Genomic DNA, 12,655 nt, shown 5'->3' with positions numbered 1-12,655 from the left:
TGAGTCAATATCAGTCCACTGCCAGTGTAGCTTGGGGGAAACAATTTGGTATGCAGTGCAGTCAAAACCACTCTGACACATAGATTGATTTATTGTTTGATTTATTCATTTCTTTCTCCCTGAAAAAAGGGAATTTAGTTTGTGATTTTGAAAATCTAAAATAACTCATCACAACACTTATTCAACAATTGTGGGTAGAATTACAAGACAGAAACGTTTTCTTCTATTTTACAGTCTTTCTATCAGGCATATCTCCCACTAATAAATGTATATACTACTGCTACTTTGCCTAGTTTTCAAGAGAATCTAAATGTTGCCTGGATAACATTAATTGGCAACATTTTTTACACTCACATCTGTGACATCCTAACCAGCACAGAAGTCACAGGTATATAAAACACACAACGAAAACAGGATGAGTTCACACACCCCGTGTGTTGTTTGGTTTCAGCCATTAAAACCGCGGTTAAGGTTAAGGAAAGTTCATGGTTTTGGTTTTGTATTCAAAAAGTTAGCGCGTCCTGTCTCACACATCGTTTCTGAACTGTCTTTGACAGAAAGACCACAGGCTTTCCTTAACCTTAACGTAGTCCTTTCAGTCCTTTTCCTGAATAGGATCATAAAAATGTTTTCAGAATCATTAACGTTTTGGAGAAATGTTCATTAGGAACAATTTGCAGAAACAGCATATCCAATGTGAACGTTGTTTCATTTAATTAACGACAAGGTAATGTGGGAGATGTTACATTTCCTAGAAAAAGCAGTTGCAAATGCAAATTGGCTGTTTATGAATGTGACTTATATTAGTGTTGGTTGTTGAAGAAGACCTGCTTTAGAGGCAAAAAAGAGTGGTTAGGGTAAACTTGAATAATACATTAAAGAGTTTTCTATGAAAATGGAACATTTTACAGTATAATATGATAAAATATAAAAAAATAAAATTTAACACACCAACATTTTCAGAAGTTTCTTTTTTTATTTTGTAGCACTGACAGAAAAGCTGAACAGTGTCTAACTCTAACATTTGCTTCTCAGTTGCAGGTGCAGTCAGCTGTCTCCAATGACCTAGTAATGAATTTAAAGAATGAAAAGAGGAGACAAAATATCTTAACCTTTATGTACCAACAACCAAATGACTGTACTGTAATTATTGGGAAGGAAATAAATGACCACATTATCAACTGATTGCATTATCTCTCATTAGCTCAGAGGGAAACATACTCATTATAATTGAGGGATGTCATCAGAATTGAAATTAGCTCCCGATGTTTACTTCATCTGATGGTAATGAAAACACCACTGCTATTGCGTGATTGTAGAAACTCAAATATTTCCAATTTCTCTTGCCTCTTGGGAAACCATCAGAGACTAAATTAATTTTGTTTTTATGCAATGGGTTCACACATGGAATGATTTCTAATATAATTATAATGAAATAAAGGTCACACACTTCCTGTATGAAGCACCTTTTCTTCCTGATATTATATATGGTATATACTTACATATATTCATATTATATAATTGATAACATTATTCAGTTCTTTACTGCATCGTACTACATACGTATGATTTTAATGATGATGATGATAATAATAACAATAATAGTAAAAATAATAGTAATGATAATGCAGTAATATCTACTAAAACATACAGTACAAATAGAATAAAAATAACACAGCTGATTCGTGTGTGAACTGCAACTTTTCAGTTATTCAGAACTCGTATTTTAATAAACTGCATTATAGCGATTTTAATTAAAATGATTTTAAGCAGGAAGTTGAGGCTTATTCTGTGTGTGTGTGTGTGTGTGTGTGTTAGGCTTGGTACACTAGAACTATCAGTTGATGTGAAGTTGCTGTAGATGTTGAAACTGCATTTATGTGGGGAAAAAAACTGAATCTGTCAAAAGAGCCTCCCATGCAAGGTACTACTGAAATAAAGTTGTGACCTATAGAGGAAAAACTCAAGAATGGAAGATGAAGAGTCTTCTGAAGGCATACGTTCACAGACAGAATTTAGATGAAAGATAAAACACTCAGATAAAAAGGATGAACCATTTTTTCTTTGACAGAGAAGAAAGAATAAAAGCTGCGTTCTTGGCGTACATCCCTGTCTTCCTCTTGTTCCTTTTTCGTTGTTTTTCAAGTGTCAGTATGCCATAGCATTGATCTGCACATACATATGTGGGGGGAAAAAATACTCCTGCCAATTACTTGATAATGCTCAGTGCAACTGCAAGGACACGATGTGCCATCATTATTTTACCCATGGTGATTGTCATTTAAAGAGTTTCTACTTTATTCTTGCTGCAACTTTTTGATCCTCAGTTATTCTCAGAATTCTGTGGAAGTGGAAAATTTCCTGTAGTTTCATCTGTATGCACATACTGTACTTTATATGGTACATGCTTATCTCTTAACTGCATTTAAGGGCTATGCATTCATTTCATTAATTGTCTAGGATATGTTTGAGATCTTTGATTTTGTCGACTACATTTTGTATCAAATTTGACTCAGTCAGCTGCCAGTGGCAGAGCCTTGAAGCAATGTCTTGTTAAACTGGTCTCATTCACAAATACTTGAAGCAGACTATAAAGTAGAATCCCATTACAAGAATCCTTACCCTCCATCATGGTTGATTAACATACATACACATATAAGTTAAGTATATATGCATCTACCAGTTCTAGTCCCGAAAACGTATTCCAACCAGAGAGAAATAATCAGAATCAGTGTTCACATGGTTATTAGGCACAAATTATTAAAGGTTTACACCAACACTCTCAACCCAATTGGAAAACACCTCCTTTCAGGCCAGATGGGGCTGGTCTTTTCCAATGTGGGTACATGAAGTTTTATTTTGTTGTGATTGGGCTATTATTCTGATTATTACTGGAATATATCAGGGTCCATGTAAACACCAATACTAACAAATGATCTCGTCCTGGTAACAGCATTGACCAGTCAAAAAGACCTTATGTGTGTCATTTTGGAAGGGAAAAACAAGTGACACTCAGAGGACTTGTTTGCAATCTCAGCAAAAAACATTTAAGTGGTAAATGATAAAACTTCAAGGTGAACTCACAAGGCCCTGGTAAATTCAACTTAAAGAATTACTGAACACCCCCTGAAAAATATGAGTTTTTTCTCGCCTTGCTGCCGTGATGTACAAGTGTACTTCAGGACCCAGTGACATCACTGTTGGGTGTGGTTACAGGTGCAATAGAGGTGATTGATTTGAAACTTTAATTGAGAAGCTATATTTACACTTCCCTCCCCTAAAACCAAAGCTCAATCTTAAAACGACAACTATTATGATACACCAGGAAAGTCCTGCTTTGAGTGACTTAAAATCTTTCATTATTTGTGTGCCTCTCAAACTTTCGCTGCAAGGTCACTGCAGTATTTGGGCAGGCTAATGCTGAATGTTAGTCCAGCGCTCTGTCGTCAGCAGGGTTCAGTTAGGCTACATACAGCCTGAGGCCGCCATCTCCTTCAGTCGCCACATCCAGGCAATTTAAAAGCTGTATACTCGTGGGATCATCAGGCAGCAGCTTGCAGGCCTCAGCAAGGGCTGTGAAAGGTCTTGAGATTACTGTAACTTACACTGCAGGTGTAAGGGAGAGAGGAGGATGGATGCTAAAAATGTAATCAACGCCTGAGCTTGTTCCCAGTCTCAATCTATTAGTGGTAGCAGGAGCTTGGTAATTATTTTCTTTCGCTAAATCCGCTTCACCAGGGCTGAGTGTGCAAGTGCAACTGTATTTATATTCTCTCCATGGCATTGAGGAAGTGATTATTCATTCTGTTGTTGTTGTTGACCCTGTATTGAAAAAACTTAATTTTTATGGCTTTATGGGTCCTACAGGTCATCATATAGTTTATGGAAATGAAAACCACTTGAGTTTCCATTTGTCAGAGCTCTGCTGCAATTACAGCAAAAACCACACGCAAGTAGGAGGCGGTTTGACTCGGCTGCAACTTCTGAGAAACCACATATTGTGTTACTGGGCATGAAAAATGTAGAGCAGAAAATAAAAAATGTAATTGACTGTGATTATGGTATGGTATATTTCTACAGAAAATAGCTAGAAAAATGTCAAGGGACAATTAAGTTAATGGAAGCAGTTGGATGAGACTGATATGGTCCTCGTTATCCAGCACATCTAAATAGCTCAGTGGAAATGAGAAGAAATCTCTGTTTTGTTAAGGAGAGTCTAAGGATAGAGGGTGTTGCATGCTAAACATGCTGTAAAGCCCCTTGTGAGATATTTCTGATTTGTGAAATGGGACCATATAAATGTAATTTGCTTGACTGAAAGTACATTTGCACAGAGCATGTTTGAAGTGTTTGAACTCCTTTATATTGGTTTCATTAATCAAATATATAAATTGTTCATTTGAGTGATAACCAACGATGCAAATACTCCAAAGATGCATGTGCATTCTCCTCCTCACATTATCTTATCATCTTTTGTCTCATCTTATTTTTTGTAGCTTTGGCCGCTGTTTCTATCAGCACAATTGTTTCAAGTTGATCAGGAACTCAGTGTGTAAATCAAACAATTGCACAGATTGAGATTTTTTTTGTGTGTCCAAATCAGTGTTGGCTGTGTTGTTTGTTTGTTTTGAAGCCTTACGACCGTTTGACGTCTCACATTTCATGTCCCGTCTGGCTTCATAGAGATGTCACCACACACACACATCACCAAAATTACTTGCATGATAGAATATAAATAAATCTGTTCGGTTTGACAGACTCCTTTGAGTCCAATCGTATTGTTCATAGATAGATATACACTTCTGTTTGAAAGAGAACAAACTGTGCGTTAGATGAACACTTTTGACTTCAAACTTGAGTTTCACTCTGTCAGTCGGCTTTTTTTGACAGGAAGTGATGTGTTTAAAAAAAAAAAAAGAAAGAACACCCAATGAGATGTGCATTCTCCAATCTTAACCGAGGGAAAGAACCAACGCGAGGACACTAAATAGTTGAAGAAAAAGTCTCTCAGCTCTTTCTGCCTCCGCCTCTGTCACCTCTCTTTAGAGGCCACTGTCTCTATGAAAACCCAGTATGAAGCCTTATTTATGAGCTCTAAGATGTCTAGTAGAAGTTTAAAACCAGTAATAAAGAATTTACATCGTGTGGGCAGGAGCGCTATGATTGAAGTAATCACTAAAATTCTTCAAAACTCAACAGTAACCACTCATTTAACATTTAACCAAACCCAATGCAGCCTCCATGCAGCACACAGTGTGCTCATTAAGTGATTAATTAGAACTGATTAAAAACATGAAAACAGTTGAACAACCTTATTTCCAGGGAGCATTTTCAAAACAGCCATACCTGCTGAGCAAATCAGCTACAGTGTGATGAAGAACCACTTCACATTGCGATCATTAAAGCTCAAAGGAAAAACAAGAAATGCGTAAACAGCAAGAGCTCAGTGGGCTTTTTCACAACACTAATTGTGAAAAGAACAGTAGCAGCGTTGTCAAAAATAACAACAATAATAATGGTATATTTTTATAATAGGAGGTATCTGCTTGGTTCGGAAAAGTACCTCATCAGTACCTCAAAGAAGGCAGCTGCCTGTGTATCTGCTAAACTCTGCCCCTGTAAGTTATACGCTACCTCAGACTGACAGGATTCTCTGTGAGAGTGAGTAAGTAAGAGTGAAAGATAGTCAGATCCAGAGAGAGAGGGGAGAGGAAGAGATATAGGGCTGATGGGTATAGTGCTGATGTGCAGTTTGAGAAGCCAGTTCTAGACGATAGGCTCGTAGACAGACAGGCAGGCCGGCAATGAATGCTACTGTACTATTTCTCCTTCACTGCTTTGCCAATAACTTTGGTGTTGCAATGGGTTTCTCATTTAGTCAGTGCCAAGCTGCACAGACTCTGATAAGACTTCCCGAGCACACACTGATCCACTCTGCCGAATGTATGGCGAGGCAAACTGGCAGACAGCTTGCCTTTATGCAGGAAATCTAGAGGCGTTGTTTTAAATCAGTGGTAGTTATGTATTAGCTGAGAAATGTGGGAGTCACTTTAAACTATGAATCATCACTTTTTGCTGCTTTTGATATGGGATTATTGCCCACACTATCACTAACAAGCACGCAAGAACCCTCCCTTATGGGATATTAATTTAGAAAGCAAAAATGCTATTTAATCCATCACTCTGACCACAGTATTTCATTCATGGTCAGTGTTGACAGCGCACAGCTGATCCTATCAGCTGACTCCTCCAACACCCAATCACATTCAGACATTCAGTGAAGTCTTTATAACAGGACAGCTCGTACTCTTTCTCTGCTGATCATTCATACTGCTGCTGCTGTTGACCCAGGTTGCTGCAAATTCCCTCCACCTCCTCAGCCTCCCCCCCTGCTGTTCTTTGTAGATGGATGCTGTGCAAGCTGTTTCTGAATAATGGCTGATTTTGTGCCATGGTTTCATATTTATGGAAATATATGTCTACAGGGTTTTTTTTTTTTTATTGCTCCTCCCGCAGCATGTTTCTCATGCTCCTTGGATTCATCTAGGTAGAGTCCTCAGGTGCAGAATCCTCGGTGTTGAATACAACCATAATTTGTTGTATAAATTGCCACTAGATTATTTGACGTATCTCTAACTGAATTTCCGGATGCAACTAAGCATTAATTTAAAGTTATAGTTCTTACGATTTTTATTATTTCAGATCCCATTTTTAACAGTATTTATTGTCGGCATTTTTTCTGCAAAAGCCATTGATTGTATTGATGTTCAGTTATTAGTTTTCTATAAAGTATGTTTAATTGTTACTGGCGGGTTCCGCCTATCCTACACTTGATTCAAAATACCTACACACTCACATTTAATCAACGGGAAATTATGTATGTATGTATGTATGTTCAGCAGTCCAATGTGCAATTCCATCTAATTTATAAAGGCTTTTCTGTTAAGCTGTGCTACAGTCAGATGTGTTAACTTCCTGCTGCTGCTAAACTACTGCTGCAGCCTCAAATCAGGTATCAAGGTCATTTTACAACACAGGGTTTGGCCTCTTCATGCTACACATACAAAGAACAAAATGTTTATGCATGTACAGACAATTAAATGAGCTGACACCCCCAGGAATGTTGCCGCTGGCATTTCTCTTCACACCGCTGAGAGCCTGACCAGCTTGGTGGCTGCTCTGTGAGTGCAACGAGGGAGGGCAGCGTTTGTGTATGATGCTTTGTTTGTTTGTTCAGGAATGTGATACTAATTCATGAACAAACAGAATAGATATTAAGCTCCATTTTAACATGATATGTAATTTTAAGTTAATGACTTTAAGTTATTAAAATTGACTTTAAGTTATGATCTACAGAAAGATTATGGAGTGCCTAGTGACTTGTCTTTCTCACTCACTAAATGTGCTTATAAGTTAAACATACTGAAAATACAGGTTTTCAGAAATGTTGGATAGACTATGAAGCTGATAGTAAGCCGATTTAAACAGCTGCCAACAGTGATTATGCAATACGGGGCTCTCCTGTGACTTGTGTCACCCTTCCAAGATTGGCTCAGCTCTCTTAGACCTTGCTGCCCTCAGGAGCAAAGAGTGTCCATCATATTCATAATTATCAGGAAGAGAGGTCCATCACCATCGCATATTAGTGGCACACAGACGGCATGGCAGTAAATAATCCCATCATTTCAGCCAGGGGAGGTCAGGCAGACATAAATTTAACACAGAACACTTTTCCATCCTGGAAGGCATTGTGGGGAGGTTTCATCATCTGAAGGATTGATGCCTTGGATTTCCCTTCCCTTCCTGTTTTAGCTACACAAAAGACAATAAAAGTACCAGAGAAAGTTTTAACTTTCTTGATTTGTACATGTCTGAATTGCATGCATTTGTTGCATGACTTCTTTATACACTCTTTATCTCTCAGTTGGATTTCTGAACATATTATTCTGGCGAGCAACGCCTAACAACAGACCAGCAACAAATCAGTTTTGATGCCCTACTAGCAGTGGGTCATGCTCCACTATTAAGGAATGCCTTCTTGTCTAGTCAGACCCGGCTGATTCCTAGTGAGGAAAATCTTTTCACACCATGTTCGATTTTTCATGCATTGATGTGAACATGCATTGAAATAAAACTCTTGCGAGGTTTAAAATAACAGACAACAGATTTGAACCAAAATAATATCTTTTTTTTTTTTTAAAGAAGCAGATTGCTTTAAACTGGTATTCACCCAGATTTTTATTTTGTAGTATTTCGTGCTCACATTGTGCAACAAAGAAAACATTAGTGCAATGCATTGCATAAGTATAAAACTGCTTCTGGTAATGAAAAGTTACCAGAAACGTATGGAGGAAATGCAAATAAGTGTTTTTATGTTCCTCACTCTGGAAAACCATTTGTGGTTGTTGCTTGAAAATGACATCAGTAAACTTCTGGGTGGCTCTCACACAAATCCAGCCTTGGTAGTTGATGTTCAATAGCACCACAGTAGCTTACCGCTCATCACTAGAGAGGGTGGCAAAATGTAAAAAGTTACAGATTTTCTGAAGCAGAATTGATCTGGTGAAAAAAATGTTTCCACCACATCTTTGCTTTATGTTTTTTTTTTAATAAATGTATTATTTATTCATTTTAACCTTTGGGGTATTTCATCCCTTTAAATGTCCCATGATACAAACCATTCCCTTTAGCATGACAGGGACTTTCTTCTCTGTTTGTTCTTTTCTGCTTTGTTTTCCCCCGGCTGACATTTATAAAGTGTGAGCTCAGGATGCTCTGAGCGGTGGAGAGGAGCTCTGTCTCCGGGACATTGGGCGTCCATGGTGCGAGCAGCTTCGGATCACTCACTTAAGCAGCTAACATTTCAAACGGGCAATAAAGGGACTCTTAGTCCCTCTAGAACAATAAAACAGTGTTAGAGTCAGGGGTGGATGCACTGTAATACAGACAGATATTTCTCTGCCACTGCTGCATCTGCTGCGCTCAGCACAATGAGAGAGACTGAATCAAAGGACATTCACTCCAGCAAAGAAAGAGAAGGTGATTCACTGTAACATCCAAGTGTAACAGTCGTTTTCTCACCATGGCCGAAGAATTGAAGGTGCACCTGGAAAAGTAAGGAGGTCATAAGGGCATTAAAAGTAATTTATGACCTTAATCAACCTCTGTCAGTGCAGCAACATTGACAGAGCACACCTCTTCTTACTCTGACACTATCAATTTCTTTCAGTAGAATTTTCTTTTCAATAATATCTTTTGCTAATATTTTTCCCTCTGTATAGATATTCGTGGAGGCAGAGTAAGTCTGAGCAAAGAGAGGATTGTTCTCTCCATATATGACAAGATCAGCGTGGGGGTGTTAATTTGTTTCTGTCCTTCCAGAGCAGGGACAGGGATGACAGCTAGGTGATGATTCCTCATGTCTGATCCATCTCACGCCTCATTCCCCTCGCAGGAATAACATTGAACAGGGATTTAGCCAAGACCTTGACTTAACTGCCTGCTTGTAGAGCAGAGAGCACATTGTCTTTGTCATGTGGGTGTGTGTGTACGTCTTCGTGTTGTACAAGGGTCGGCAGTGTTGAGACGTGTACGTGTATGTCATTGTTTGTTTGTTTGGCTTCTTCCTTGCTGAAGAAGAAGATGATTGTGAGTTCATGTCAGATGTCATGCAGTCTTCCCAGAAATGAAAAGGAGATAACTGAGATTTTCTTGACTGATGACTTCCCTTCAAAGCAAATTAGAGACCCACTTAACCTAAGCTCCAGGAGCTCCATTCTCAGGATTTCATATATGCTGTCACGCGCTCTTCTGCACTTCATCAAAGCAGGAATGGCCTGAAAATTGTTGTTCCAACCCTTGTCCTTTGGACAATTGTCCTTTGACCCTTTTCAGAAGCAATGTATAGCTTGTTGTAAACTAGAGCACCAAATGTCTTAGTCCACAGCTCACACATCCCCCAACAAAGTCATCATTTACTCTCGATTTAGTGACATTTCCCTAAAAACTACAATGTCCAACTGTTTTAAAAAACCATTCAACCTGTAGAGTCTTAGAGGTTGTTTGGGACTTGATCATTGGCCACCATGAGCTATTCTTTGAGATGAGGACATATTTTTTGCACACCAGGAAACCCTTTGTTTGTTTGTGTGTGTGTGCATGTGCATAAGCATTAATATATCTGCATCTTTAATATGCACTTTAACATAGAGAAGCACAGCAGGAGTCATTGTCTTTGTACTGTTGCCCAGCTGAACCCTTGTTGACTTTGCTGCAGTGACAGTTGTGCTAATAACTGTAGATAAGCTTTGGCTGCACTCCCCACTGCTACAAGTTTGGAGCCAAAAGGAGATGCTGGGACTAAATTTCTAGAGTCTTTCTTTTAGGTTCATCATGTCCCCTCATTTTGCATTTGTTAACTTTGATGGTTTTTGAGTTGTCGGAGTGCATTAGGCAATAAAATCCATTCCCATTTACTCCCAGAAGGGGGCTTCTGCTCTGCAGCAGTCGGGCAGGGACGGCACCTGATGATTTATTCATATGCATTTTTTTCATATTTTGCTCTGTCACCACCATGCTTCTGACTTGCATGTAGGCCTTGCTCCTTCCCGCCCTCCTGTTCGCGTCTTGCATGCTGTCATCAGGCCCAGGTAATACTAGAGCAAGGGAGGGACACACAAGAAAAGAAAAGGAAATTTTGTCTTGTCCCTCTCTCTGGCACTTATTTGCCTGCTCTCCATTTGTATCAAGCCCCTCACAGCATGGGAAAGACGTGTTTTGCATAATTATTGATTTCAAGTGTGATGGGCAAAAAAAAATGCAGAGTGCTGTCCATGATTAATTTGTGGTCTCTCATCTGCTCTGCACATACTCATCAGGCTGAGCCTTGCAGAGAATCAGGCGCTAGATGCCCAGTCTGGTTTGAAACATGAGCTCTAATCCCACAGCAAAAGAGGACAAGAAGCTTGAGAGGGTCTAAATGAGGATGTTTACCTTTTGTTTTCATGTGGATTCAAGGATTACTTGTAATTAATTGGAACCCCTGCACCGAAAAGCTGTCAGACAAATTATGCAAACAAAAAACTAACATTTTTAAATGAGTAAACACTCAAGGACATACACATGCATAGACAAATACACACACTATCTACCCCACTTACCCTCTTTTCCCCTCTATAAAACACACAAACACAATAAATCCAGCTCACAGTTACAATCCAAAGGCCTTGCATTATGTAATTGAGGTTAATAAAATTTTCCATGTGTGTTCTTGTGTGTTTGCTCTTGTAGGAAATGCGTGCACCATGTCAGAGTACAACAGGCTGAAGACCATGTTGCTGGATATGCAGCCTAAAGTGCTGAAGAGTGGAGAGCAGAACCAGCAGAGAGACATGGAGGAGAAGAGAGCATTAGTGGACACCATGTTCAAATACCTGGATGTGGACCAGGACAGCCGGCTGGTCAGTGATGAGCTGGAAAAGGTGGGTTTCAGCTGAGATGGCCTGAATAATGAGAGAGCTGTATGGATGGACAGATGAATGGTTAAGACTGATTAAAAAAACAAGACATTTAAAGGGGGGATATGCCTGGAAAATAAATGCCAGGGAAGGTTCTGCAAGAGGTCAGACTGTGAAATGCCTTTGCTGTATACCATCAATGTGTAGAACAGTTTTTTTTTCCTGAACTTTAAAGCATTTATTACCTTTGTTTGATTATGTGAGTGTGAAGAGACCCTGTTTGACATTACCCTCATTCAAGACGTTTGGTGCTGTTTAGTGGTATTAATATCAATGAGCTAATTTAGGGAAAGCATACTGCTGCCGCCATGAAAAACAAATAAAGCAAAATCTCACTTGTTTAATGAGATCCTTCACATTTAGAATGTGAGCCTATTCCATCTCACATTGACTGATAATCAACTGTATGTTTTCTTCTTTGTGTGTCTTCCCACCACAGTTGTTATTGAGTGAGTGGCATGTGGCTAGAATATGTAATTATCTTTTTTAATGATGAAACATGTTTATTGAAGTTATCTTCCCACCAGGGTCTTATGGGAAACAGTGGAGGAACTGTAGAAAGGACTGGCATTGACATTTGCAGGAAGGAAATTAAATTATTGTGGGCATCATCTGTCAGCAGGAAATGGCCAGGAAATGGGTGTTAATTAGACTCCTCCCAACGAATGCTACAGTATGATACCAGTGACTTCTGCCAGAATACGGTGAATCATGCTGGAGTCACTTCTCACTGCATATTGCAACAGGAAGGGTCAAATGTTTTACAGCCTTAAAGTCTAAAATTGAAAGTGGCTGTGTGATGCCATAGAAAAGCAAGCTTAATAGAAGGTGAAAATTGATAAGTGCAACTAAATATAGTCACAAAAACGCCACAGTAATTCATCTTTTGTCATCTCACCGTGGTTGTAAATGACAACACGCTTTGTCCCCTTTCAAGATCACAAACATCAAGTGCTTTTTGTCCCAGTTCTAGCAGCAAAAATAAACAATAAAATCCATTTCTGGCAGAGCTACACTAAAAGATCCAACACAATATTTTGATCAATCACAGCTGGAAATTACTAATGTTGACATGTTGCCAGGAAAACTTCAGATAAGTCATTCTCATCCTGTAGGAATTCATAAACTCAGTTTCACAG

The 12,655-nt window shown here is 38.9% G+C and overlaps 1 protein-coding gene across 1 annotated transcript in view; it reads left to right on the top strand.

Moving 5' to 3' along the window:
* Window positions 1-12,655, top strand: part of fstl4 (follistatin-like 4) — a 178,607-nt gene that overhangs the window by 107,742 nt on the left and 58,210 nt on the right. The window contains exon 4 of the mRNA XM_070843905.1: window positions 11,290-11,480. Coding sequence (XP_070700006.1) covers window positions 11,290-11,480 — 191 coding nt within the window. The remainder of the gene's footprint in view (window positions 1-11,289; window positions 11,481-12,655) is intronic.

Source organism: Pempheris klunzingeri, chromosome 14 (genome assembly GCF_042242105.1).
Source record: "Pempheris klunzingeri isolate RE-2024b chromosome 14, fPemKlu1.hap1, whole genome shotgun sequence".
Taxonomy (NCBI): domain Eukaryota; kingdom Metazoa; phylum Chordata; class Actinopteri; order Acropomatiformes; family Pempheridae; genus Pempheris; species Pempheris klunzingeri.
This window is presented reverse-complemented; position numbering and strand designations above follow the sequence as displayed.